General features: G+C 42.0%; 1 protein-coding gene across 1 annotated transcript; it reads right to left on the bottom strand.

The window, feature by feature from the left end:
• Positions 1 to 408: 408 nt before the first annotated feature.
• On the bottom strand, positions 409 to 12,052 carry LOC128500941 (sulfhydryl oxidase 1-like). The gene is made up of 12 exons (XM_053470314.1): positions 11,812 to 12,052; positions 11,600 to 11,700; positions 11,277 to 11,325; positions 10,076 to 10,172; positions 9,782 to 9,872; positions 7,851 to 7,996; positions 7,626 to 7,760; positions 7,284 to 7,413; positions 5,724 to 5,846; positions 5,484 to 5,637; positions 2,334 to 2,510; positions 409 to 1,324 (listed from the first exon to the last, which is right to left on the bottom strand). The coding sequence occupies exons 1-12, from the start codon at positions 12,050 to 12,052 to the stop codon at positions 606 to 608; spliced, it is 2,163 nt and encodes a 720-aa protein (XP_053326289.1). The 3' UTR covers positions 409 to 605.
• Between the last annotated feature and the right edge of the window lie 12,557 nt (positions 12,053 to 24,609).

Below are 24,609 nucleotides of genomic sequence, written 5' to 3'. Positions count from 1 at the left end.
AATCTGACTTGGCAAATACAGTATGTACCCAAGGCATTCTCTTGGACATCTTTAGAAAAGCATTTATTTATGCAATGAAACAGTACTTGGAATTTATGCATTGTGTTAGCAGATTTCAAGCACATGCATAGATCAAAAGACCATCAGACACCATTGTTACGGCTCTGCATTCCTTGGGTCCTTTGCATGTAGCCCTGTAAGCACAAATACTATTTTCTGTAAAACTACTTATGCATATAAGGCTTTGTGTATGCTATGTGGATCAAATTATGAGAAAAATGTCAAGGGAATAAAAAAATTGATCAACGAAATTCAGCTGTCAAAGTTTAACCTTAAGAACCAGTTATTCAAACAAATTGATACGTATGTCAATAACGACGCAAACCACGAATAATAAAAACACAGAAACAACTTAACAACTATTTATTAAACTTTAAGGTATCAGTTAAGCTGACACAACTAGTAAAACATCTATTTGGGCCTAGGATGGACAACCCATGATAGCATAGAAATCCAATGGGTTTAAAGGCACTTTAAAAACATGTAACAGTTCTCTCTCCAAAATACAGAACAGATTGTATTGTTCTGGTTGGAGAAAGTCCACTTCACACTGGCAGATATGAGCACCGTTGTCGGGGGCAGCGTGTCCTGAGACTCATGTAAAGGTACATGGCAAGTAGACACATGCTGGAAAGGAAATAGAGAACCACGCACAGGCTGATGTCCAAACGAGAGAAGCCAACCTCCAGCATCTTCACCCAACGGCCTTTCCTATTCACCTCCCCACGCTCCACCACCACACCAATAAGGTAATTGGCGTCTACTCCTCTCTTTAGTAACCGATCTCTCACAGCAGCTTCATCGAACTCTGCATCACGAGGTTCTACAAGGGTTTTTGGATGTAGAGCATGGTTTCCCTTGTGCAGGCTGGAGTCCTTAAGAGATCTGCTTAGAAACATATTAGGTCCATATGAGTTTTTGTCATATGCATCGCTCTTTTCTTCATCGTCATCTTCTCTCGGATCATCACGTGTGTTCTCGGTGTCATCACGGTTCTGGATTATTTCAGACTTCTTCTCCTCATCCGTAACATCTCTCTTATCCCTTTTTTGGGTTGCATTGTGTGCCTTTTTCTGTTTTTCCAGCAGCACTTCCTCATCTTCCAGATACTCATCTGCTAGATTTTTTTTGCCAAAATGAGCTTTCAGGAAATCTAGAACGCTGGGGAGGTTCCAGGACATATCTGCTTTGGATTGGCAGAGCGGGCAAAGCGCTGCAGTAGGCCACTGCACCTTCGGAAAGGCTGGATCTTCACTCTGTGCACCTTTGAAACAGATAGAGATGGGTGAGCAGTCACAAGCAAACACAACCTATTATTTAGCAAGCCAAGCATTTCTAAAACTCTTGTTACCGCATTACAACAAAGTAATTGTTTATTATAACTCTGTTTCAAGCATCGATCCAAAGACACAATAATATAAAAATGTTATATATATATAGGCTTCAGTTTTAGATGGAGTCGATGCTTGATAACAACCAGAAAGGGTTGAGAAGTTAAATAAAGGTTACTAGAATTTTGCTATCAACAAGTCCAGGGGTTCTTATTTGTCCTCAATGAAATACAAGTATAATTATAGAAATGTATAAACTTTTATAAGTGCTAATTAGAAAAATGTTGTTATTTAAGACCATTTAAAAGTCATCAACGAATGACAGAATTAAAAAAAAATATAAACCCCATAAATTATTTGAATATTCCTACAGATGCAGTAATAAGTTAACGTAGATAGGCCTTTTGTGGTCATAATGGTCAGGGGTCAGTAGGTGGCGCTATAATAACAAATAATTTTCAAAGAAAAATAAAATGGTATCAATAACTTGTCCTTTAAAGGCGAAGAAGGACATTTCCCCCAAAAAGCTATTTAAGGGTAAAAAAAACCTGTGATTATTCTATTAGTGATATATATGAGAATACCACAATGTAAAAATAAATTATACAAAAAATTATGAGCGTTAAAAAAGTTTTTAAAATTTTTCTATAACAAGAATAAAATAACTCTGGGTGTAAAAGGGAAAAAACTTAAATTGCTTAATTTTCCAGATCCAGTGTATACATGAAATATGGGTTTCTAACTCATACCGAATCTGTTTAGCTGTTTATATGTTTATTTGGTGTCCTGAACTATAAAGTGTAAGATTTTGGAAATTAGACAAGCAAGCTTTAAGCAACACCACTGAAAAAAGAAGATTTCACATAAAGAACTGCTAAATTCTTAATCCCACCGGATATGGAACAGCAATCGGGATGTGAAACAGAGCGCGTTCTCCCTCACCTGCCAATCTCTTATTCACACGGTTGTGTCTTTCCCACAGCCACACGATGGCTTCATCCAAAGAGCGGACGTTGCGCATGGACTCTTGGGCCATACGTTCAAAATGCTGGGCGCATTCTCTGCAGCCGAAGAAATGCTGGACGTAGCCACGCATCGCTAACAGGACCTCACTGGGAGCTGCAAACACAGAAGAAAAACGCATGAGAGGCGATACATGAATCACATTCCAATTACTATATGCTTACGCAGCCACTGGCAGTGAAATGGTGTACTAAGAATATAGGAATCCACGAAATCAAGCTAACCAAAAACTGCAACTGAGTCTTTAAATAAAATGTCAAATATTTAAAATGATCGAACAATTAAAGCGGAGCTGTCTCCTACCCGCCAAATCTAAGCACAAGACTTTTAGGGCAGATGTGCAGCCTGATTCCAATTGGGCCACATTTTAAAAATCATAGCGATTCGTTGACATTTTAAAAAGTAATGAAAATGTTCTAGAAACAATGAAGCCACTCGTGATCCACTGCAAGCAACACATTTAAATGAATCTGTACTCTCTGCTAATTGAACTCCAAGCAAATGTATAGATCAAGCTCGTCTAAAGTTTTAGGATGACGATCAGCTTTTAGCCACAATTCTTTCTGATCTATCAAAAGTATATAACGCCGGCAACTGCTTACACTGCAGAGGGGATTGTGGGTGCCTACCGACAAACACATATAGCTAAAGCCTTGATACAACTAACTTTTTTTACCTATACATTTGCCAGCAAAGTAACTTGCAAGACGTGTGGACGACAGCTGCTGTCTTAAAATTAAAGCCAATACAATAAGATAACCGGACTCTGCTTACTGCTTACTCTGCAATGTATTTAATATACATTGCAGAGTAAGCAGTAAGCAGAGTCCGGTTATCTTCATATAAGACTTTCCGTAAAAAAAAAAATATATATATATATATATATATATATATATATATATATATTCTTTCCTAATCTAATATCCAATTGAAATATTTTTATATATTCCAAAAAAATATGGCATGCCGTTTTCCTTCCTTTATTCTTCCATATAAAACGTGTTACCAGTATTAGCAGACTATGAATAAGAGAGTCAGCAGCAATGTAATTATAATGGTTTGCATTAGGTAAAGAAATCGGGGTAATATATGTAATCAAATGCAATTCATTCTACTAAGCCAGAAGATAATTACATCATTTCATTTAAAAAGATCCTTTTTAATGGCATTAAGCATAGAAAATTGTTCTGGAATAGGTTGTCCATTTTAGGATTATATTTTTGTCTAAATACTTTACGGCTGGTAGCAGCCACTTAAACCCGAAATCCTTTTTAAAGTTGATCGTTTTCTTTTGATTTTTACATCTGCGTTAAATCACATTGGAGGTTTTAAAGGAATACTTAATGTACATCGATCACCGAGCAGGGCAAAACGGAGCGGTTCAATAAACGTTAAGGATCCGCAGCGCAATAATGCGCTTTGCGTGGAATCGGAACGGCGGCATAAACAAATGATCCTCGAAGAACGAGTCCGACAGAAGACGGATAGATTTACTGATCAGAAACTTTTGACCTGTTCATAGAACTGAGAAGTCTCCCTTTGCCCATCCCAGCTATTTGCCATTGAGGACACGTGTTTGGCTGAACATATCCCCCGACACATGATTTATTTACCGCCAGTCAGCTCCAGTTCTGGCTTGGTGAATATTATAACTGGCGGTCCCCATAAGAATGTGTAGAAATTGTGCCCATTGATTTCCAAAAGTGAGAACTTTCTTGCTGCAGCTTCTCTTTAAGGTCATTTTTTTACATTTTAAAGTACATTAATATACATTCTCCTTTGGTGAGGCTGTCCGGGACATTAAACCTTCCCTGAAATGCTCTTTTTATGAACATTTATAAAGAAATGTAGAATTTTAAAGCAGAGAGGAACTATATGGCCCACGTTATTGATGCCCACGGGGGGGCCAGCATGGGCTATAGTGGGCCTTGACTGTTGTGCGGAGGAGGGGTAGGCTTTTTGGCGGGAATTTTGGGGGTGGAGTTGGGGGTAGATTATATAAGTGGCTGCTTTCCCGGGCTCAGGAACCATTCTTGTGGTTAGCTTACCTGGTTGTGTGTCCCACCCTCCCTCCCTTTTTTCTTTTGTTTGTAGGTTTGTGTCGTTTGTCACAGTCTGTGGGGCGGCAGCTTGCCAGGTATCCAGGGGGTTAATGTGGTGGTAAGTGAATGGTTGGTAACATCTGGTGGGAGGTTCTTGGCTGTCAGTGCTGGAACCTCAGGTCAGGGTGGGGGCATCTCGGTATGTCCCTTCCTTAAGTGGCATTTGGTTATGGTACCTGGATTGCTTGGCAAGCTTGGGTGTTTATTGTATATATTTACATGTTGGTGTTTGAGTCATTGTCCTTGTTAACGCACCTATGTTTATTGTTTCAGGTTTTGGCGTGACAATGACTCTAATAAATAAAATTGGCTGTGGCCTTTTCTCATCCATATTTATGGTGTGGTGTCTTTATTGGGGGGTTTGAATGGGGAGTTAAGCCTAGCCCGGAGAATCGAAGCTACAACAGTCATGATATTCCTAGCTCACGTTTTATTCCCCATCCCATGCACGCTTTAAATATTCCCAATGTATTAACGTCTACCACATTACACTTCTTCACCACCCTGTTACTTAAACATTTTCTAACATTACACCCTAAATGTGGCATTCTATGACTTTGTCTCCAAAACAGAAGACATATCTTTGAGAAATATATTTGGTTCCAGCAATTATATTGGGATAAAAAAATCTCCCAGGAATTTAGCTTTGGACAAGCAACTAAAATGCAATTAATCAGATATGAATGCATAACACACTGTATAAAAAACATAAACAAGTTAAAAACTGTAGATTTCAATAGGAAAGGGTTATTTTTCTCTAAAAAAAATGGTGTCCCGTTTATGAAATACATAAAATATATGGTGATGGGACATCTAACCGCGTTATACATTCTCACGTTCAGGTTCCTTGAAAGGTGAGTGACCCAAAAAATATTTTAGGGGTAACAAAAAAAATGTGTTATCTGTCAAATATATATGAATAAACTGGATTAAGAATGCTATGAGAAGGTGTTCTGGCTGCACTTACCGGGTCTAATTCTTCCCAGGGTTGCTACTTCAGATGCCTGGACTGTTAGAACGTGGAAAAGGGTCCAGAGGGAACACGGAAAGCCACGGAATTGGGGCTTGGAACCCTGACACCCAACATAGCGCACATCCGATGACAGAACAGCTTTCTGGGCCTTGGGATGGAGAAACATTTGTAAGTGGCTAGAAAATTATTATAGCTCAATGTAAATTACAGGTCAGAAGAATTTGGGGTTCTTACCTGATTTTTGTTGTTGAGAACATCCTCAAAATCCTTGTATGAGACTTTGGTTTTAGCGCGGGCGCGCAGCCAGGAATTAGCAGAGTTCAGTAATGTACGCAGATACGGACGGGCAGGGAAGTACTGGAAAAAAGAAAATTCATAAAACATAACGTCTCATAACAAACAGGGAGTATATAGTTACAGAAAGCCAGGGAACCAACTCCACCAAAGCCTTTCTTTACCTTAATATCTCGTCAAACAAGTGTTGTGTGTATTGTGAGTCACACATTAGGTGATCGGTGTTGAGAGGAAGAAGTGTACACTATCGCCCCAGAACTTTGTTCCACATACCACTAAAACATTTCTAAACAAAAACACGACATCTAGCGTTTTCAGGCGCGTTCATTGACTTCTCATAAGGGCAATAAACTATTTTCATCGAGTCTTCCAGCTACCCACCACAACCCAAGAGAGAAAAACACTGCACAACGGTAAAAGGGATTGCAGCACATCACAAAACAATTCTCATCTAACTATCTCATTATTCTTTACTAGGTATAAAGCACCATGGCACTCTGCATTGCTTGAAGGCTGATGTGTAAAGTTTTTTATGTTGGGTTTCCAATCTTTAATCCAGTTGCAGGCATGCGATATAATGTGTTTTCCCCAGATTGCGTCTCATATCAGAAATTGTGTATTTTTGGGGAAGAAAAATGTTTTTGAGAACATACAGTAAAACACTGCCCTCCGGTGGCCACTACAAGAAATTCTCATGGCTGCGGCTAATACCAGGGATCCACATCAGTCACTCGGTTTACCCATTGAAAGATGCGCCCTCATCGCAGGATACAGGAATTTAACACTTGCTTGACACATTTAAACATACTTAGACCGGGTTATCCTAAACATTGCTATGAAGTGAAGTGTACTTCGTAAGACGGTGTCATTTTTACCAGCGTAGGTGCCACGTTCAGCAAAACACGTACTCGAGAAAACAATTCCTTACAGTAAGATACGGAATTCACCAACAAGCAAAGGGTTAGATGTTAGCTTTTGGAATATATATGTTTTTAATTTATATAAATGCTGGTATACGATTCATTTGAGGAGAGGTGCGATTTTAGAGTCAACAAAGGGTTTTTAACAAAGCAATTTTATGAACATTTCTTAAAATGAAAGCAAGAAATTATAGGGAAACGCTTTTTCAGAACCCAGATTTCTAGAATAATTGAATACTGTGCGATACACCAAAGTACATACTCTGAAAAACACACACCTTAAATCAATACACTTATCTAACTGCTCCACCTAGAACCATGTCAACCCTCTAAAGGTCTACAGGATAACCAAACAGCCCTGAGCAAAATATCCCGCAGCTTCTAAAACGCAGAAGGACGTATTCACTAAACTGTGGTTTGCATCCAGACAGACCAACCACAGGCAATTTCTCCTGCAAGAACGGGCATTGTAATGCATCGTGAAACTCTTGGGGAAATCTTGCTGTTTTAATATGCATTGAGCTGCTAATTCCATTAGCAATTGAGCAACATGTTTAATGTTTAAACAACATCCACTTACCTTTCTCAGCACATTGATGAAATTGGAGAGAGCCTTAAGTCGCTCCCCATCCAAGGTCGCGAATCGAGCAACCTCCACCCTCAAGGAATAGTGAAGAGCCGACTCAAGATCTGCCATGTACACCTTGGCGCTAGAAAAAAGTATGGAAAAGATATAAGTATCCTGGAAAACTCCAGAATATGGCGGTTCAGGTCGGCATTCAGAAAAAATGAATGCTTAGTACACAGAGCATGAAAATATTAAAAAAATATGCTGGGGGTTACAAGAACAACAGGTAAAGCAGGTATTAGATAAGAAATACTAGACAGAGGACCTAAGTGAGATAAAGAGGATTTCCTTTACCTGTCGGCCTGTCTCTTCGGTGATTCAGTAGCTACGAGAGATGTCTCCGACCATCCGATGAGAGCGTGTTTTCCCCTCTGCACTCCGGGTAGTGAACGCAGGAATTTGGTATACGCCGAGCGAGTCTCTTCCCCACTAACAGAGAGACCCAGAAAAGGTCAAGAACAAACTACTTAAAACAGAGATAAGAGGGGAAAAAAACAACCAAGGCAGGAGAATACTCACAGGTTAATTCTGCTGGTAGATCCGTTCTTAGAAATCAAAAAACCAGCGGGGAATGAAGATACGTTGAACTTCTCCACCAAGTCAGTTTGGTCTTTAACTACCCTGCGTACCGAGACACCTTCGTACTGAACCATATCCAGAGCCACCTGTAATGACAGATCGGGGAGCTCAGACTCGCAAACGATTCCTTTCAATAAACATTAGCTGGAAACAAGCTGCTCGTAGATCAATGGGTTCTCGCGTGGTTTCAATTAGCCTGCACCCAGGAGGTTAGCGTATTAAACCCAACAGTACTTTACATCAACCCCAGCTACGGGCTCTGTGATTCACTGCCAGCCAAACGCTCTACAGCTGTTTGAGATCCGCACCGTCTGCGGCTGGCTTAGGATAATAGGATCTACAGTCAAAATTAACCTATACCGCTGCTAGTATGAAAGCATAGTGAACAAATATAAATATGGGTCATGAACAGGAGCAGGGCCGGCCTTAGGAGTGTGCGACTTGTGTGGCCGCACAGGGCGCCATGGCAACAGGGGCGCCTGCCCGGGACTTAAATTAAAGCATCGTTTTTTTGGTTTTTTTTTTTGTTTTTTTTTAACTTTATTTAACATCCTCCATATTAAATAAAGTAGTTTTAACTTTATTTAACATGGAGGATGTTAAATAAAGTTAAAACAAACAAAAAAACCGATGTTTCAATTTAAGTCCCGGGCAGGGGCGCCGAGCGGTTGCTCGTGAAGTTTTCAGCGACCGCTCGGCGCCCCTCACTCTCCGTGACTCCGTCGTGGAATTTTTCCAGCGCTCAGCTGTGAAGCGCACCCCGCGGCAGATCGGGAAGACGGACGCCTCCTGCTTCCACTGTAGGACTCCGGCAACGAGGTAAGTAAGGATAGGGAGAAGGGGCAGAGGGAGGGGGCAGTGAGGGGGGGCAGTGAGAAGGGGCAGGGGGGGGGAGGAAGTGAGAAGGGACAGGGGAGGAGGCAGTGAGAAGGGCCAGAGGGAGGGCGCCAGAGGAGTAGTCCGCGCAGGGCGTCAGAACACTTAAGGCCGGCTCTGAACAGGAGCATGCATATAGCAAAGGCAGGTTCTCAGCGGAATGTACACACTACCCTTCCCTGCGCAAATATCTTTACTTTTACTTTGTTTAACCCAAGAAGGAGTATTCTTCTAGAAATTAGGCTACGCTTTCTGATTTTTGAATTTTGTTATATGCCGTTATTTTTGTCAATAAAGTACAATCATTTAAAAGCATATACCACTTTTTCTAAATCTTTTTGGTAAATTTGGCATGTTGAACCCAAAGTGACCATATAAAAATAAATATTATTTTGAAAGCAGAGAATATAGTTTATTTTTTCATGCACGCTTGCATATTTATGTGTTTAGCTAAATCCCCAGACTACCGAAAAACGATAGATTTGTCTTCTAGTTAGGGAATTACAGCTTCGGGGCATGTCCATATCATGCAGCCATTAATAAAGAGTCTAAGGCAGAAATCTGGCACATAATTGTAAAAAAAACGTGGACTGTAATCATTTATTTGCAAGTAATTTCTTTTTTTTTTACTTTCAGTGTCAATTTCAATCTGCAACCATTCACCAATATTAATTTCCTACTAATGGAATGACACCCATACACCGTAATATAATAACAATAAAAGAGTAGAGCTCTTGTTCTACCTGAACAGCTCCAATTGTTTCCATGTTAATAATTGTCCAGAGTAGACAAGGTGTTTCAAAAATACTAATATAGCTTGAGGTTTCATGTTATGAAATCTTTTCACTAGCTTTAATCTTTAGAGCATCATCCATAAACATTTGACATCTCTAAATTATGGAGATTAGTAGAAAAAGTTACTGAAGGCTCTTTAAAGGCTTGAGAAGTATGAGACATTTCGGTTATAGAGATATATATAGATATATATTCCTTACCTCTCTACCCATGTACATCTTCGCATCCTCAAATATCACAGCCAGATAAGTCTCATTGTTGTTTGCGAAGAACTGCTCCAACTTGGGGGCGCTGAAAGAGATCACTCAATCACACATTGCATTCATCGAAGGTCCGCACCACATGTTTAGAGAACGCGACACTTGTCTGATTTAGGGTTTCTGATTAACCACAAGTACCAGACGGTTGCACAGTGGCAGGCGGAGAGACATATTAAACGCTCTCTCCTGACTTGGAAACAGTTATAGTTACAGTGTAACCTATCCTTACATTACCTGATTGGTTCCAAAGGAGGACACGCTGGTGGTGGGGACTCCTTCTGCTCTTCCAGTCTATCGATGATGTGCTGTCTGATTTCTTGTACAGACGAAGCTGAGGAGAGTGGACATGAAACAAACCGGATTCAGTGAAACGAGGTACGCAGTCTGACCGTACGATCGTTAGTACACTTTACCCGCGTTTACCATCACGAAAAACAAGGTAACAGAAAAAACCAACAGCCATGCCAAGAAATAAATACCAGAAGGGGATTAATAGAAAGAGAAACAAATACAGAGAAGTCTCAGGTTGCTTAGAGCAGTATTGTTCTAAAGAGATGCTGCGGTGCTCCCATATTAACGCACATTTTTACAAGCTCTTTCTTTACAGCATTTTTCCACACACACATTATATATATATATATATATATATATATATATATATATATTATAAATTAAATCTAATGTACAAGTAGTGTAAGGTGTCTCAAAAATGGGCACATATGAAAAAAAGGGTGTTTTGAAACCTACAGCACTCTGCAAAGGTTTTCTCGAAGGAAATCTAATGAAGGGATTTTGTCACCTAAGCAGGGTAACAACGTGAATCAAAACTATCTATACAGCAGAATGCTAAATAAGTGTGTGACACCTCGTAAATCAAGGGGGTAAAAGGCTGTAAATTTGCTGGATACATCCCCTTTTGGGAGATCACCAAGTGGTGCTAAATCCTGATCAGGTATTCTTCAGGACAGCAATCCATTTGCATGTGAAGCTTTATGATAATAGCATGCATAGGGGCCGGTTCGGACATATTCCCAATTCATTTCTCTTTGATTTGTAAAGCCATTTGCACCGTGTAGGCTGCCCTGTATGCTCCACACCATCTGTATGTACAGATCGGGTACAGAGCTCCTTCAGGGAAACTGCCGATTCAATTGAACTCAAAAACTTGGGATGTGCCTAAAAACTTGCTTCTTTTACTGAAACAATATGTATTTTTGGTAGGATTAACTGTGACTATTTAAGATAATTCTTATAATAAACAGATCATATAAAGTAGAGCGACAAACAACAAAAGAGTATTAGACACGGAGACAGACTTGGTAGCAATCCAGAGGAAAAGGATATAATGAAAGACATTTTCTCCCCCATAAGATAAACAAAGCAAGATTGTACAGACATTCAGAAAATAACTGGGGAAAGGATTTAGTTACCATACCTGGAACTCGTACACCCTCCGAAGGACTTCCTGCAAACGCTTTAAAGAACTGGAAAAATAAACAAGACATTTACTGATTTGCACAGATTGTATAAGAATGTCGAGGGACAGACGGGACGGACGGACAGACAGACAGACGGGATGGGACAGACAGATGGGATGGGACAGACAGACGGGACAGGCAGGCAGACGAGACAGAGCATGGTTCTCAAAAGAACATATAGGGAGGCACAGTGAAAATAAAGAATACTGAGAAACAAACGAACAGCTGTATATAATGAAAGGACAGAACAAAAATGAACCGCCACGTTATAGAACATTACCTGAACTGTGGGGTACCCAGTAACCCCAAATTCGTTACAGGTATCCCTGTTTGACTCCTCTGCACAGTCTAGTACAGCCAGGTATACTGCCGGTCTCCAATCTATGAAAAATAAACACAGGTACCTTTTAGAAAATATACACTAATTGTTTGGGGAAAAAGGTCAAAGGGTCATAGGTATATGGAGGATCATTTCCACGGCCGGCTGCTCACCTTGCACATCCCGAGCCAGCGCACTCCAGGTCGGTCTGAACGCCGCGCAGTGTCCGCACCAGGAAGCATAAAACTCGGCGAGCCAGGAGCTGTTGGACCCGAGCAGGAGAGAACGGGTCGCCCCGGCCAGGGACACCAATGGCTCATCCGGGGAATAGAGACCGCCCCGAACCTGGGACACCGCGACCGCGAGAATGAACACTGCCGCTACGGACACGCTCCAGCATCCCGGGCCCGGCATCATTCAGGACACCGGGCCGGGAAGAAATCACCGGGGGTGAAGAGTCTGAGATCCGCCCTGTAAACACTGCGAGGAAGAAACAGACTGTGAACCCAAAACGGTAAACGAAGCACCGCTTGGCGTCCCTACATTGTGACATCATCATCGCTCCTGTGACAACACCGCTAGACTGTCCTACTGAGAGACCGCTGGGGTAAATACACCAGCCCTGTGCCCAGGCCAATAGACTGCTGGGGTAAATACACCATGACACCAGCCCTGTGCCCAGGCTAATAGACTGCTGGGGTAAATACACCAGCCCTGTGCCCAGGCTAATAGACCACTGGGGTAAATACACCAGCCCTGTGCCCAGGCTAATAGACTGCTGGGGTAAATACACCATGACACCAGCCCTGTGCCCAGGCTAATAGACTGCTGGGGTAAATACACCAGCCCTGTGCCCAGGCTAATAGACTGCTGGGGTAAATACACCATGACACCAGCCCTGTGCCCAGGCTAGTAGACCGCTGGGGTAAATACACCAGCCCTGTGCCCAGGCTAATAGACCGCCGGGGTAAATACACCGTGACACCAGCCCTGTGCCCAGGCTAATAAACTGCTGGGGTAAATACACCATGACACCAGCCCTGTGCCCAGGCTAGTAGACCGCTGGGGTAAATACACCAGCCCTGTGCCCAGGCTAATAGACTGCTGGGGTAAATACACCGTGACACCAGCCCTGTACCCAGGCTAATAGACTGCTGGGGTAAATACACCATGACACCAGCCCTGTGCCCAGGCTAATAGACTGCTGGGGTAAATACACCATGACACCAGCCCTGTGCCCAGGCTAATAGACTGCTGGGGTAAATACACCATGACACCAGCCCTGTGCCCAGGCTAATAGACCGCTGGGGTAAATACACCAGCCCTGTGCCCAGGCTAATAGACTGCTGGGGTAAATACACCATGACACCAGCCCTGTGCCCAGACTAATAGACTGCTGGGGTAAATACACCATGACACCAACCCTGTGCCCAGGCTAATAGACTGCTGGGGTAAATACACCGTGACACCAGCCCTCTGCCCAGGCTAATAGACCGCTGGGGTAAATACACCAGCCCTGTGCCCAGGCTAATAGACTGCTGGGGTATATCCACAATGACACCACCCCTGTTACCACACTAAGACTGTCCTACTGAGAGACCGCTGTGACACCAGCCCTGTGACCAGGCTAATAACTATCACAAATAGTAGTAACGTGACGTGTATTTAATTCAGCAACAAGGGCAACGTTTCGACCTTACAAAACACACCCGTTAGTGAATACATCCATGTGGGAAGGTGAGAGCTTCACGTGTGGAGAAGAAGCTTGGCCCTTCCTCTAACCGTGGGCACCTCCTGCTTGCAAGTGTTATGAGGTTCTTGGACTCTTCTGGGAAAAAGCGTGGCTCCGACATGGACCTGGCTCTGAATTAGCAGCTCTCCTGCTCCTTTGTCCTACTGTGATGGATACCAGATCACCCCTGCGGGCTTCCAAAACGTCCCAAATGGGATATGGGCCCAGTCAACCAATTTCTGAAAATTCGAAATTTGAAAACTAAAAAAAAAAATTTTTTTTCACCCCCCCCCACCTTTTGACGTTTATTTCAAACAAAACAATGTACTACACAGCTTAATATGGTTTCAAATGAAAGTCCTACTTGTGCTGAAAAAAAACAATATATGATTTGTTTGGGTGCACTAATTCATAAGAGAGAAATTCCAGTTGAAGAAAGACATAGCAAAAACACAAAAACGGCTTCTGGCTTTTAGCGCAACCTTAGTAACAAAAGCCCGGTCCTGAAGGGGTTAATCCGGCAACATATAGGTGAGGTTGGACCGTCATCGGCTGAATTTAAAGATTGCAAAACGATTAGAAATGGAAGAACGTTGGGGAATAAAAAAAGATTCTGCTACTCAGCGGAGTCTCTGCTAATAACAGGTTTAAGGCCGGCTTAGTGCAGTAATTTGTGGTTTTGTGTGATATTTCTTCCTAGATATGTGATACATCATTAAGCGAGGCGTGCTGTGCAGCCACGTTGTTGCAGGTTTGGGACAACTTACTCATTGTCATAAAAAAAAAGCAAAGCCACGGCCACAAGGGAGATCTGCGGCATTTGCTGAACTACTCCCATGACCTCGGGACAGCTTTCTGTCCGACCAACTAATGCAAGACGTTTCTGAAGTAATACTGCAGTTTTTTGGACATGAAAAAACTGCAATACTGCACTTTTACTGCAGTATTACTGCACATTTACTGCACTTTTTTTTTATTGCAAACCTACAGTTGTACTTCAAAGTACTGCAGCTTTATTGCATTTGTACCTCCGTACAAAAATAACTGCAGTACAGTGAAGTACAAATGCAGTAAAAGTGCAGTATTGCAGTTTTTTCATGTCCAAAAAACTGCAGTATTACTTCAGAAAAACTGCAGTAATTTTTTTGTAAGGGCATCATTCGTACCATATGTATTAAAAATAAATAGCTTGGATATATAATATATATTTAGAAGTACACACAGTTCTGTCATCAATGTCTATGACGCAAAATAATATTAATGTGTAACAAACATGTTATTGGTTCCCAGCACAAGCTCCAAACAAGTATAATCTCCAGTAAAGTGCAGGGGCCCCTCAGGTTGCTATTGGGGATCTATCCAAGATATAGTTGTTATAAAGTAAAGAAAAAAATGAAGACATGTAAAATTATAAATTTTGAGATAAACGGAAGTAAATAAACAACTGTGGCTATTATATCTTATTATATATTTTATATCAAATAAAGTAGGAAACAAGTTAAGTACATATACTTAATGAAAATGTATAAGTGAATAGACTAAATAGAAGCATGTGCTGGATAAAGATCAGGCAGGGCTATATGATGTATGCGTCCAGCTGCCTGCACGGAGAGCTGGCTGATCAGGGAAGGGAAAATATTGCCTGTTTTTAGTGGTCACCATGCTATTACTACACAAGCTAAAATGGGAGAGATCTACAATTACGGTCAAAGGGTTAATTGATTAAAGTAGCAGAGGTGCTATAAAATAACGAATATAAAAGTAATAATATCTGGTAAAAACGTGGCACTTGGAGGCGAATTTACAAACTAATCCTTTGGGCTCCAGATGTGCCTTAAAAAGACAAGAAAGGCTCACGTGCCTAGCATTCAAAGGGTTAAATATAATTTCTGCATTAAAAATCATTCCTGATTTAACGTTTACAGTTTACATAGGCATAGTAAGACTCAAATGTTCTGATTTAACTCGTTCTCTCTATGTTTATATCAATCATCTGTATATACATTTCATCAGACAAAAAATAATGTATTTTTAAGACCAGCGATATATTTTGCTAGGAATTTTGAGTGTTTATATATATATATATATATATATATATATATAGTCCATTATCTTTCAAACTTGTTACATAAAAAAAAGAAAATATTTTTTTTTATTAAATCAAGAAAAACAAAAAACAACACAAAAACTGTACACACAAAATTGTGTATCTATCTGTCAGTCTCAACACATATAATATATAACTGGATCAGTAATGCAGGAATGTCCAGATAGTCTTCAAGTCCAAGTGTTTTAGAACAATATTCGGTGTAATAACCCACTCTCTGACAATCTGATCTATTGAGATAAACTACAAGAACCCAGCCATAAATCTCTACTTCTCTAAATGACCATTTTCTTTATCAATTTGTGGCAGAATATTCTGTGTTTAACAAAAAAAGCAGCTATAATCAACTTCAAGTTTCAGAGCAGTACTACTGAAGGTGTATAAGGTGATTTTACAAAAATATGTAAAATAATAGTAATACTAATACTACTCCTAATAATAATAATAATAATAATAATAGTAATAATAATTTGATCCCAGATGTTTCATCCGTTGTGAAGCTCACTGGTTAATTCCCGGTAGGATACAGGCTAAGCTAAGTTTGAGGAGGACCCTAGGAGTGACGATCTGTGCATCAGGTGAGAGGTGAAACTTTAAGATCTTGGCCAACTCCATCAGTATAAGGGGCTTAGGGGAGCGGGCACCTACCCCGAGCTTTCTACCAGCAGGGCAGGGGTGATTAGGTATCTGCCCCTCGCCCCCTCCTGTAATATACCCCAGAAGCCCTATGGATTGTATCCGCATCCCATCAGGTCCCAGTGCTGAGCATCTCCCTCCCTGCACCATCCCGGCTCTCTCCATACTGCCACATTTCTTTATTATTAAATCAATGAAAGAATAAAATGCCTTACGTTGCATTGGCAGCCCAAGAATTTCTGGAAGCCCCTTGACAGAACCGTCTGTGGCGAGTGCTGAGCTTTGCATCATTTTACTGAGCCGCTGCTGGGGAACAATTATATATATATTGCAAAAAAAATGTGAAATAAAAAAGGCTTTTCTGCTGAGTATTAGTGCCCAGGGAGAGCCAGCTCCTCCAGCTCAGCCATAAGTGCGCTGTCAGGCTCTGTGAGGCGGGGGCTCTGCTGTGGCCTGGCTCCTGCTGTCCCGGGTTAGTCGGTGATGCTGCAGCACTTCCCGACCGGACTGATGCTTACACTCAGGCAGGTTGATTCATTCACACTGCAGGAGCCGCTCTGACGTCACTGTCCGCAGGGTAGCCACTCCCTCAAACCAATCAGATCGGAACGGGCGTTGCCACCTGGGGTCTTTCAAGCCATAGGTAAATACAGAAGTGGGCGTGGTTTGCCTTCACCTGGGATGGGGACGCCGTAGATCACACCCCCACGGGTGTAAAATGATTCGTTTAATGGAATCAGTACCAACCGTATACATTGTATAGGGGATCTCTGTAGTAACAGAAGGCAGGAGTGCGGGGTGTTCTTTCCAAGCCCCGTTAATGATGCATTTTGGGTGAAGTGACAGGACTGCTTCTCTATGATTTTGACCCAAACGGATTGACCCCCCTTTTCCTTTGCTATATGATATATACGGCCAGTCTGGTCTCACATGAGGTTTTGTTTGATGATGAATGATGTGCCCAGGTGCTGCAGTCACAATCCAGCAGCCTATGGAATATTCCGGATGCAGTGTTACCCCCGTGGCTGGTATAAAATGTGTACATTGCTGGGTACATAGATCGGCTCTCAGAGATGTTAGGTGTGTTGGACCTTCATCAGGTAAACACAATCATCAAGGAATGGGGCAGAATGCACGGGATTACAGCTTCATTTAAAGTTGGTTGTATGGAGTGGAGTTAAAGCTCTGGTCCTGAAAATGTGTAAAACTGCTTCTAATTCAGGTGCTTCCCACATTCCAGCTTCCAAAGACCCTAATCATTATCTAATAATAAACTGAAGGTTCAGGATTCCCCCATATCAGCACAGGTAGCCTACTCTCTCACCTGCGGTCAGGGTTAGACCTTGTCTGTTAGATGGGGTTCAACAACAATCTATGGAAAGATATTTAAGAGAAAATGTAATTATTCTACCCATTGTAACCAAAAGGGATACTGCTTCATGGACATGAATCACCAATTTATTTAGGGAATCAGAGGGTACAGCCATTTCTACAGGAGGCGCATTCACTTCCCATGGCCAGCATCTGTAAAGTGCTCCAGTGCAGAATGTCTGACCAACAGCTTACTCCGTCCCTGCCGCCCCCCCCATTATCTACCCTTTCTCTCCCTCCCTATTATTTACCCTTAACCCCCCCCCTTGTACTTACCTTTCAGCAGTCCTGCAGCGAGTCTCCCTGTTCGGTCTCGGTGCCGGCTTGTAATGCTGAGCGCCGGAAATTAGGTAATCTTCCTACACTCAGCATTACAAGCCGGCACCGAGACTGAACAGGGAGACTCGCCGCAGAGGAGCGAGAGAAGGGCGTCGAGCGGGTACTGACAACTTGGTAAGCGAAAACCACTCAGCGCCCCTTTCTCTTCCCAAGGGCTTGGGACGGCAAAGTGCCGCCCCTTCAAAAGTGCCGCCTGGAGTGGTTGCCCCACTCGGCTCCATTGTCGGGCCGGCCCTGATTGCATAGGGTGGAGGGGAAAGAGCAAATACAAAAACCGACATGCCGCTTACTAGAATTGATGGTTAATATAAAAACAATGTCACATTAAATGACCTTGAACTCTGAAGATGTAGACTGCTGTGAGATGGACTCCCCCCCAGATGCCACTGTTATGGAGTTATTATGCAAATACTGTGACTGTTTGTTTATGGTAATATTGCATTGTCTTGTACTTCCTGTTTCCTGTTCCAACCTCTGACCTGGATGCAGTTATGCAGTTCAACATGATTCCTCAAACCAACAGCTTACTGTGTCTTGATTTCTTCATATGAAACATGGTGTCAGAAGTGGCTAGATTCAGAACTGAGCCTCTTGTTTGGAGCACAGCAGCTTTGGGATACTGCACAGGTTTGTGAATTACAACCTAAGACTGTTCTTTGTGGATTTTCTGACATTTGAGAGCTCAGAGGCTTAAACATGGCAGCCATGAATTGCATACCTCCCCCTGAGGGCATGAGAATCAGTGGGGATTGGAGCAGCAATTGGGATACTTTCAGAGCTGAATTTGAAGATTATTCCCTAGCTACAGGGTTGAATGAGAAATCTGCAGCAGTGCAAGCAGAAACTCTGAGGAGAATCATGGGCAGTGAATGTAGGCATGTGTATAAGCACAATCTGAACCTCACAGTAGGGCAGCAAGAGAATGTTACAGCAATTTTAGATGCACTGGAAGTTTATTTCAAACCTGCTAAAAATGTCATATATGAAAGATATGTGTTTGGATGCTGCAAACAAGAAGAGGGAGAATCTCTTGATAACTTTGTTACACGCTTGAGAGAAAAGGCAGCAACTTGTGAATATGGTACACTAAGGGATGAATTAATAAGGGACAAAATTGTTCTCGGTAGCTAGTGAGAGCACACGCAGGCGTCTCCTAAGAGAACGTGACTTAACTTTAAACACAGCCATTGAAACGTGTCGTACAGCGGAGCTCACTGACAGGCGTATGAAAGTTATGGACCAGGACAGACAGCAGACCGACAGCATAAATATTGCAATGCAGCGACACCACATAAGCAAACCGCAGCAACAACGCCGCCCGTTTAGCACAAATGCTGCCGACCCTACAGCGTGCAAATATTGTGGGACTCTGCATCAAAGAATCAAAGAGCAGTGTCCAGCTTATGGGAAGTCTTGTAGGTCTTGTGGCAGAACAAATCATTTTGCTAAAGTATATTTGTCAAGTAAAAGACAGCCATCAATAGGAAAGTTACACACCATGGAGAATGCATCTGCATATAAGGAAGAACCACACACCGCTGAAATGATATACAGCAGTGAATTGATCGGCGCTGTGCAAACCAGAGGAAAGAAATGGTTTGTCACTTTAAATTTAAATATTAAGCCCCAATCCTGCCAGCTTGATTCAGGAGCAACATGTGATGTGATGTGCTTGAGAGACAAAATGAAGTTAGCACCAGAAGCACGTCTACTGCCAAGTGACACCAGACTAATGTTATACTCAGGCGACCTTATGAAATCTCTAGGACTCTTCAAGACTGAATGTGTCATACGTGGACTAAGGCACAAGCTAGAGTTTGAAATTGTGGAAGCCTGCCAAAAGCCACTGTTATCCGGCTCAACCTGTGAGCGTCTAGGGCTGATACATTTCTCCTTCCCTGCAGAGCTCAACGTGATGGACAATCAATTCAAAGGGCCCTTGACAAAACAACTTCTATTACAGGAATTTAGTGATGTTTTTACTGGACCTGTAGAATCTGTACCAGGGGAAGTTCATTTTGACCTTGACGTGAGTGTCCCTCCAGTCCAATGTGCACCACGCAATGTGCCAGTAGCCATTAAGCAGGCAGTTAGGGCACAACTCGACCAGTATGAAGCTGATGGACATATTGCACCAGTGACTGAACCAACTGATTGGATAAGTAACATGGTGATTGTAAAGAAGCCTGATAAGCTAAGAATATTTATCGATCCCAAATTCTTGAATCTGGCACTGAGGCGATCCCCCTACATCATGCCAACTCTTGAGGATGTTTTGTACAAGCTGCCTAAGGCACGTCTGTTCACACTTGTTGATGCCCGGGATGCGTTTTTACAATGTAAATTGGATAATGCAAGTAGCTACATGACAACCTTCTGGACTCCCTGGGGGAGGAAAAGATGGCTCAAATTGCCTTTTGGAGTATCCCTTGCACCAGAGGTGTTTCAACGAAAACAACATGAACTATTGGCTGGACTCAGTGGTATTGAACCAATAGGTGATGACATCCTTGTGGTTGGTTGTGGGGATACAGATGAGGAAGCAGAGCAAGATCATGATGGCAAACTGCTTGACCTGATGAATCGTTGTAGACAGGTGAAACTAAAACTTGGCGTGAAAAAACTGCAGTTCAAGGTCAAAGAGGTCCACTTCCATGGACACATGGCTGACCCGGAAAAAATCAGAGCCATACTGGATATGCCTCAGCCGGCGAATGTGAAATCCCTGCAGCGCTTCATAGGGTTTGTTACCTACCTAGCAAAATTCCTGCCGCATCTCTCAGAGGTTTGCGAGCCGTTGAGAAGGCTTCTGGACAAGGATGCAGTTTGGCATTGGCTTCCTAAGCATGATAATGCGGTGCAGGAGATCAAACGTTTGGTCACGGATACGCCTGTCCTGAAGTACTATGACGTTACAAAACCTGTAACTATTCAAGCAAGCAAAAGTGGACTTGGGTGTTGCCTATTGCAAGCTGACCAGCCTATCGCTTTTGCTTCAAGGGCACTGACCCTTACTGAGCAAAACTACGCACAGATCGAAAAGGAATGTCTGAGTATTGTGTTTGCTTGCCAGCGCTTTCATCACTACCTCTATGGTCGTGACAAGATCACAGCAGAAACTGACCATAAGCCTCTGATATCAATCTTCAAGAAACCACTTTTGTGTGCACCCAAACGCTTACAGAGCATGTTGCTCACATTACAAAACTATTGCCTAAATGTTGTCTATAAACCTGGACCTCAAATGTACATTAGTGACGCTCTTAGCAGAGCTACAGCAGCGGGTGTTACACCTGAGTGTGCACAACACACAGTTTGCAATGTTCAGCTGCACCTGGATGACCTGTCGCAGATTAATCATTCAGACTATTTAAATGTCACAGACCAACGATTGCTTCAGATAAGACAGCACACAGAAATCGACGAGAGCTTGCAAGCACTTAAGTCTGTTGTTCTTTATGGTTGGCCAGATTCAAAAGCAGAGGTGCCATTAATTGTGAGAGAATACTGGACTTTCCGAGATGAAATCGGCATTCAGGATGGCGTACTGTACAAAGGGTCAAGGGTCATCATTCCAAGATCATTAAGATCGGAGATGCTGACACGTATACATGCCAGTCACATTGGTGAAGAAGCATGCTATAGGCAGGCACGAGATACCTTATACTGGCCCAACATGCAGAATGAGATTAGAGACTTTGTTAGTCGTTGTTGAGCATGCAATGAATATGCACAGGCTTGTCTGGGAGAGAAGGAACTCCCCCCCATCCATTAACAGAATTATACTCAGGGCCAGAAGAGCACAGAACCAGGAGGGTGACAACAAGCACACTACACAACAACACTACAACAAACACCCGCACCATGCCGAACATGCACTATGATATGAAGCTTTTTCTTTTACATATTAAGAGCTGTCAGCAAAAAAAAAAAAAACAAAGAAGAGCATAACTGGCTTAACCTCTTAAACACTGGAGAAGTTTAGGTAGGGTTTGCAACCCATCATTGCAACCATTAAACACAAGCTCGTTTTCAGTCAGTGCTTTTCTCTTTTCTAGAATAAAATCAGCATGCAGAACGGCAAATCGGATTGAGCTCCTGCCTCCTAATAGAGTTGATTAGCAGCCGCTAGGTTATCCCTGTGTATCCACAGCAGAGCAAGAGCAGGATTACCCAGGATAGCTCGTTCTCTAATACCATCCAACTGGTTACATGAGGATTTAACAGATGGGGTCCCCAATGTGAGTAAACAGCCCGCTCCCCCAGCAAGCAGATTACGAGGGCCAGAGATATGACTAGTACAGACAGCTGGGGCAGTGACATAAGGGAAGCCGCCGTAACTAGCACAGATTGCTACAGCGGCAAAAAGGGACACTATCCTAGTTAAGGGCACCGACGGACATGTACGGATCGGAGACCGATACCAATGACAAAGGAGAGAGGGATAGTGTAGCTGTCCACAATTTAAGTTGATGAAAGGGTAGAGACATAATAAAGGTAAAACATCTATAATTATATACAAAGCTGCATTATATGTGTATTACTGGCTCACCAGTGGTAATCTAACTGCCCATATAGGCTCAATATTCAGTCTAAGTGGATAAAGTGACATAGCTAATAAGTTGGTGCATGCAAAATCACATACTGGCAACCAAAACTTATTTTTAATTAAGCATTATGACTTCCGAATGCAGATGACCCAACATACACTTACAATGCGGGTTACCAGATCCATCGCTAAATCTGATAAACACAGAAAGTGGGTCACTTTCCACTGCACTGCAAAGTGCTGCTCATTTGCCTGGCACTGAAAGGGTCAATTCCGTAATGTTTACATCTGCCTGAAAATCATCAAACTCTTTTTAACCCCTTAAGGACCAGGCTGTGTTTTACCTTTTGTACCATTGGGACCGAGGCTGTTTTAACACTTTTGCGGTGTTCGTGTTTAGATGTAATTTTCTCTTCACTCATTTAGTGAACCCACACAAATTATATGTTGTTTTTTTCAGGACAAGAAGGGCTTTCTTCAGATACCATTGTTTTAATCATATTATCTAATTTCCCATAAAAAAAATAATAAAATATGATGAAAAATGTAAAAAAAAAAACACATTTTCTGACTTTTACCCCAAAAATCTTTTACTCATCCAAAAAAGCTAATGAAAAAACCTACTAAATATATTCTACTATTTGTCCTGAGTTTAGAAATACCCAATGTTTTTATGTTTTTTTGCTTTTTTCTGCACGTTATGGAGCATTAAGTACAGGTAGCGTTTTGCTATTTCAAAACCATTTTTTCCAAATCTGGTAATTCCTCCCCCCATGTGCCATTTCGGGTATCTTTGAAGCCGGCCAATGCAATTTACCCCATCAAATCATATATCTTTGAAAACTAGACACCCCAAGGTATTTCAAATGCTAGTATTTTAACCCTTTCCATTTATGAGATTCTACCACCAGCCTTTGCCACACTTAGTGTTAGTATTTTTTTGGTATTTTTTTTACACAAATTGTACTTTGGGTATACAGTTATAGCTCCAGGTATACGTCACTATCAAACAACACCCTAATATGTGTTCAATAACATCTCTCGAGTACAGTGATACCACCCATGCATGGGTTTGACTTCTGTTTGGGGTTAAAAGGCCACATTTGGGAAGTGCGCTTTTTTTCCCCTATTTTGGTCAGTCTGTGCCTATGCCCTATCTTTGAGCCCGGCCACTACAATGTACCTCATAAAACCATATATTTTTAAAAACTAGACACCCCAAGGTACTTAAAATGGTAGTATTTAACCCTTTCCATGCATCAGATTCTACCACCAGCCTTTGCCACACTTTGTGGTAGTATTTTTTTTTTGTATTTTTTTCACACAAATTGTACTTTGGGTATAAATTTATAGCTCCAGGTATACGTCACTATCAAACAACACCCTAATATGTGTTCAGGAACATCTCCCGAGTTCAGTCATACCCCACATGTATGGGTTTGTCTGGTGTTTGAGGTTAAAATGCCACATTTTGGAAGTGCGCTTTTTTTCCCCCCCATTTCGGTCAGTCTGTGCCTATGCCCTATCTTTGAGCCCGGCCACTCCAATTTACCCCATCAAACCATTCATTTTTTTAAAGTAGACACCCCTTGGGTATTTGAAATGCTTTTATTTAAATTTTTCCACGTCAGGATTTTTGTGAAGATACAGCGCTAATTTTAGCACTTGCGCATAATAATAAACTTTATTTTTTTATTTTATTTATTTTACTCTTTTTGGACTTTTTTTTTTTACATTTTGCTGGAACTGGATAGTTCCTCTAAAGCATAATAATTTTTAAATGTAACCATGTTTTTTTTAAGCTTTTTCTTTTTTTCCTTTTTTTTTTTTATTTTTTTATTTATTTTTTTAATATTTTACTAATCACATAGTGATTAGAAAGCTGGGCTCCATTGACTTGTATGGTTGAATGCAGTACCTGTATTCAACCTGCAAGTGGAGCCAGAGTTCTCTAGAGGGTCTGGAGACCGTCTAGCCAACTTTTAAACCTTTATTATTTTTTTTCCCGGGCCGCCGCCATCTTGCGGATGGTGAAGACTGCGTGCAGCTGCGGCTGTGACCGCTCTCCGGAGCGGTCACAGTCCATCAAGAGGTAAGTGTTTGGTGTCGCTGGATGCCTCCTGATCGAGGCATTCCAGCGACACCATTGAAGTTTAGGAGGTGATCGTTGATCGCCTCCTAAACGCTTTTAAAACGGGCGTCCGCCGCCATACAATGTATGGCGGCTGTTGACGCCC

This window comes from Spea bombifrons, chromosome 6, assembly GCF_027358695.1.
Source record: "Spea bombifrons isolate aSpeBom1 chromosome 6, aSpeBom1.2.pri, whole genome shotgun sequence".
In the NCBI taxonomy this organism is placed as follows: Eukaryota; Metazoa; Chordata; class Amphibia; order Anura; family Pelobatidae; genus Spea; species Spea bombifrons.
This window is presented reverse-complemented; position numbering and strand designations above follow the sequence as displayed.

Excerpts from the sequence above, each read along its gene's own strand:
- LOC128500941 (XM_053470314.1), bottom strand. The coding sequence starts at position 12,052 with ATGCCGGGCCCGGGATGCTGGAGCGTGTCCGTAGCGGCAGTGTTCATT. Across the intron at positions 10,173-11,276 it reads GGAGGGTGTACGAGTTCCAG|CTTCGTCTGTACAAGAAATC; the intron begins GTATGGTAACTA and ends CACTCTCCTCAG. Across the intron at positions 7,761-7,850 it reads TCTACCAGCAGAATTAACCT|TGGGGAAGAGACTCGCTCGG; the intron begins GTGAGTATTCTC and ends TCTCTCTGTTAG.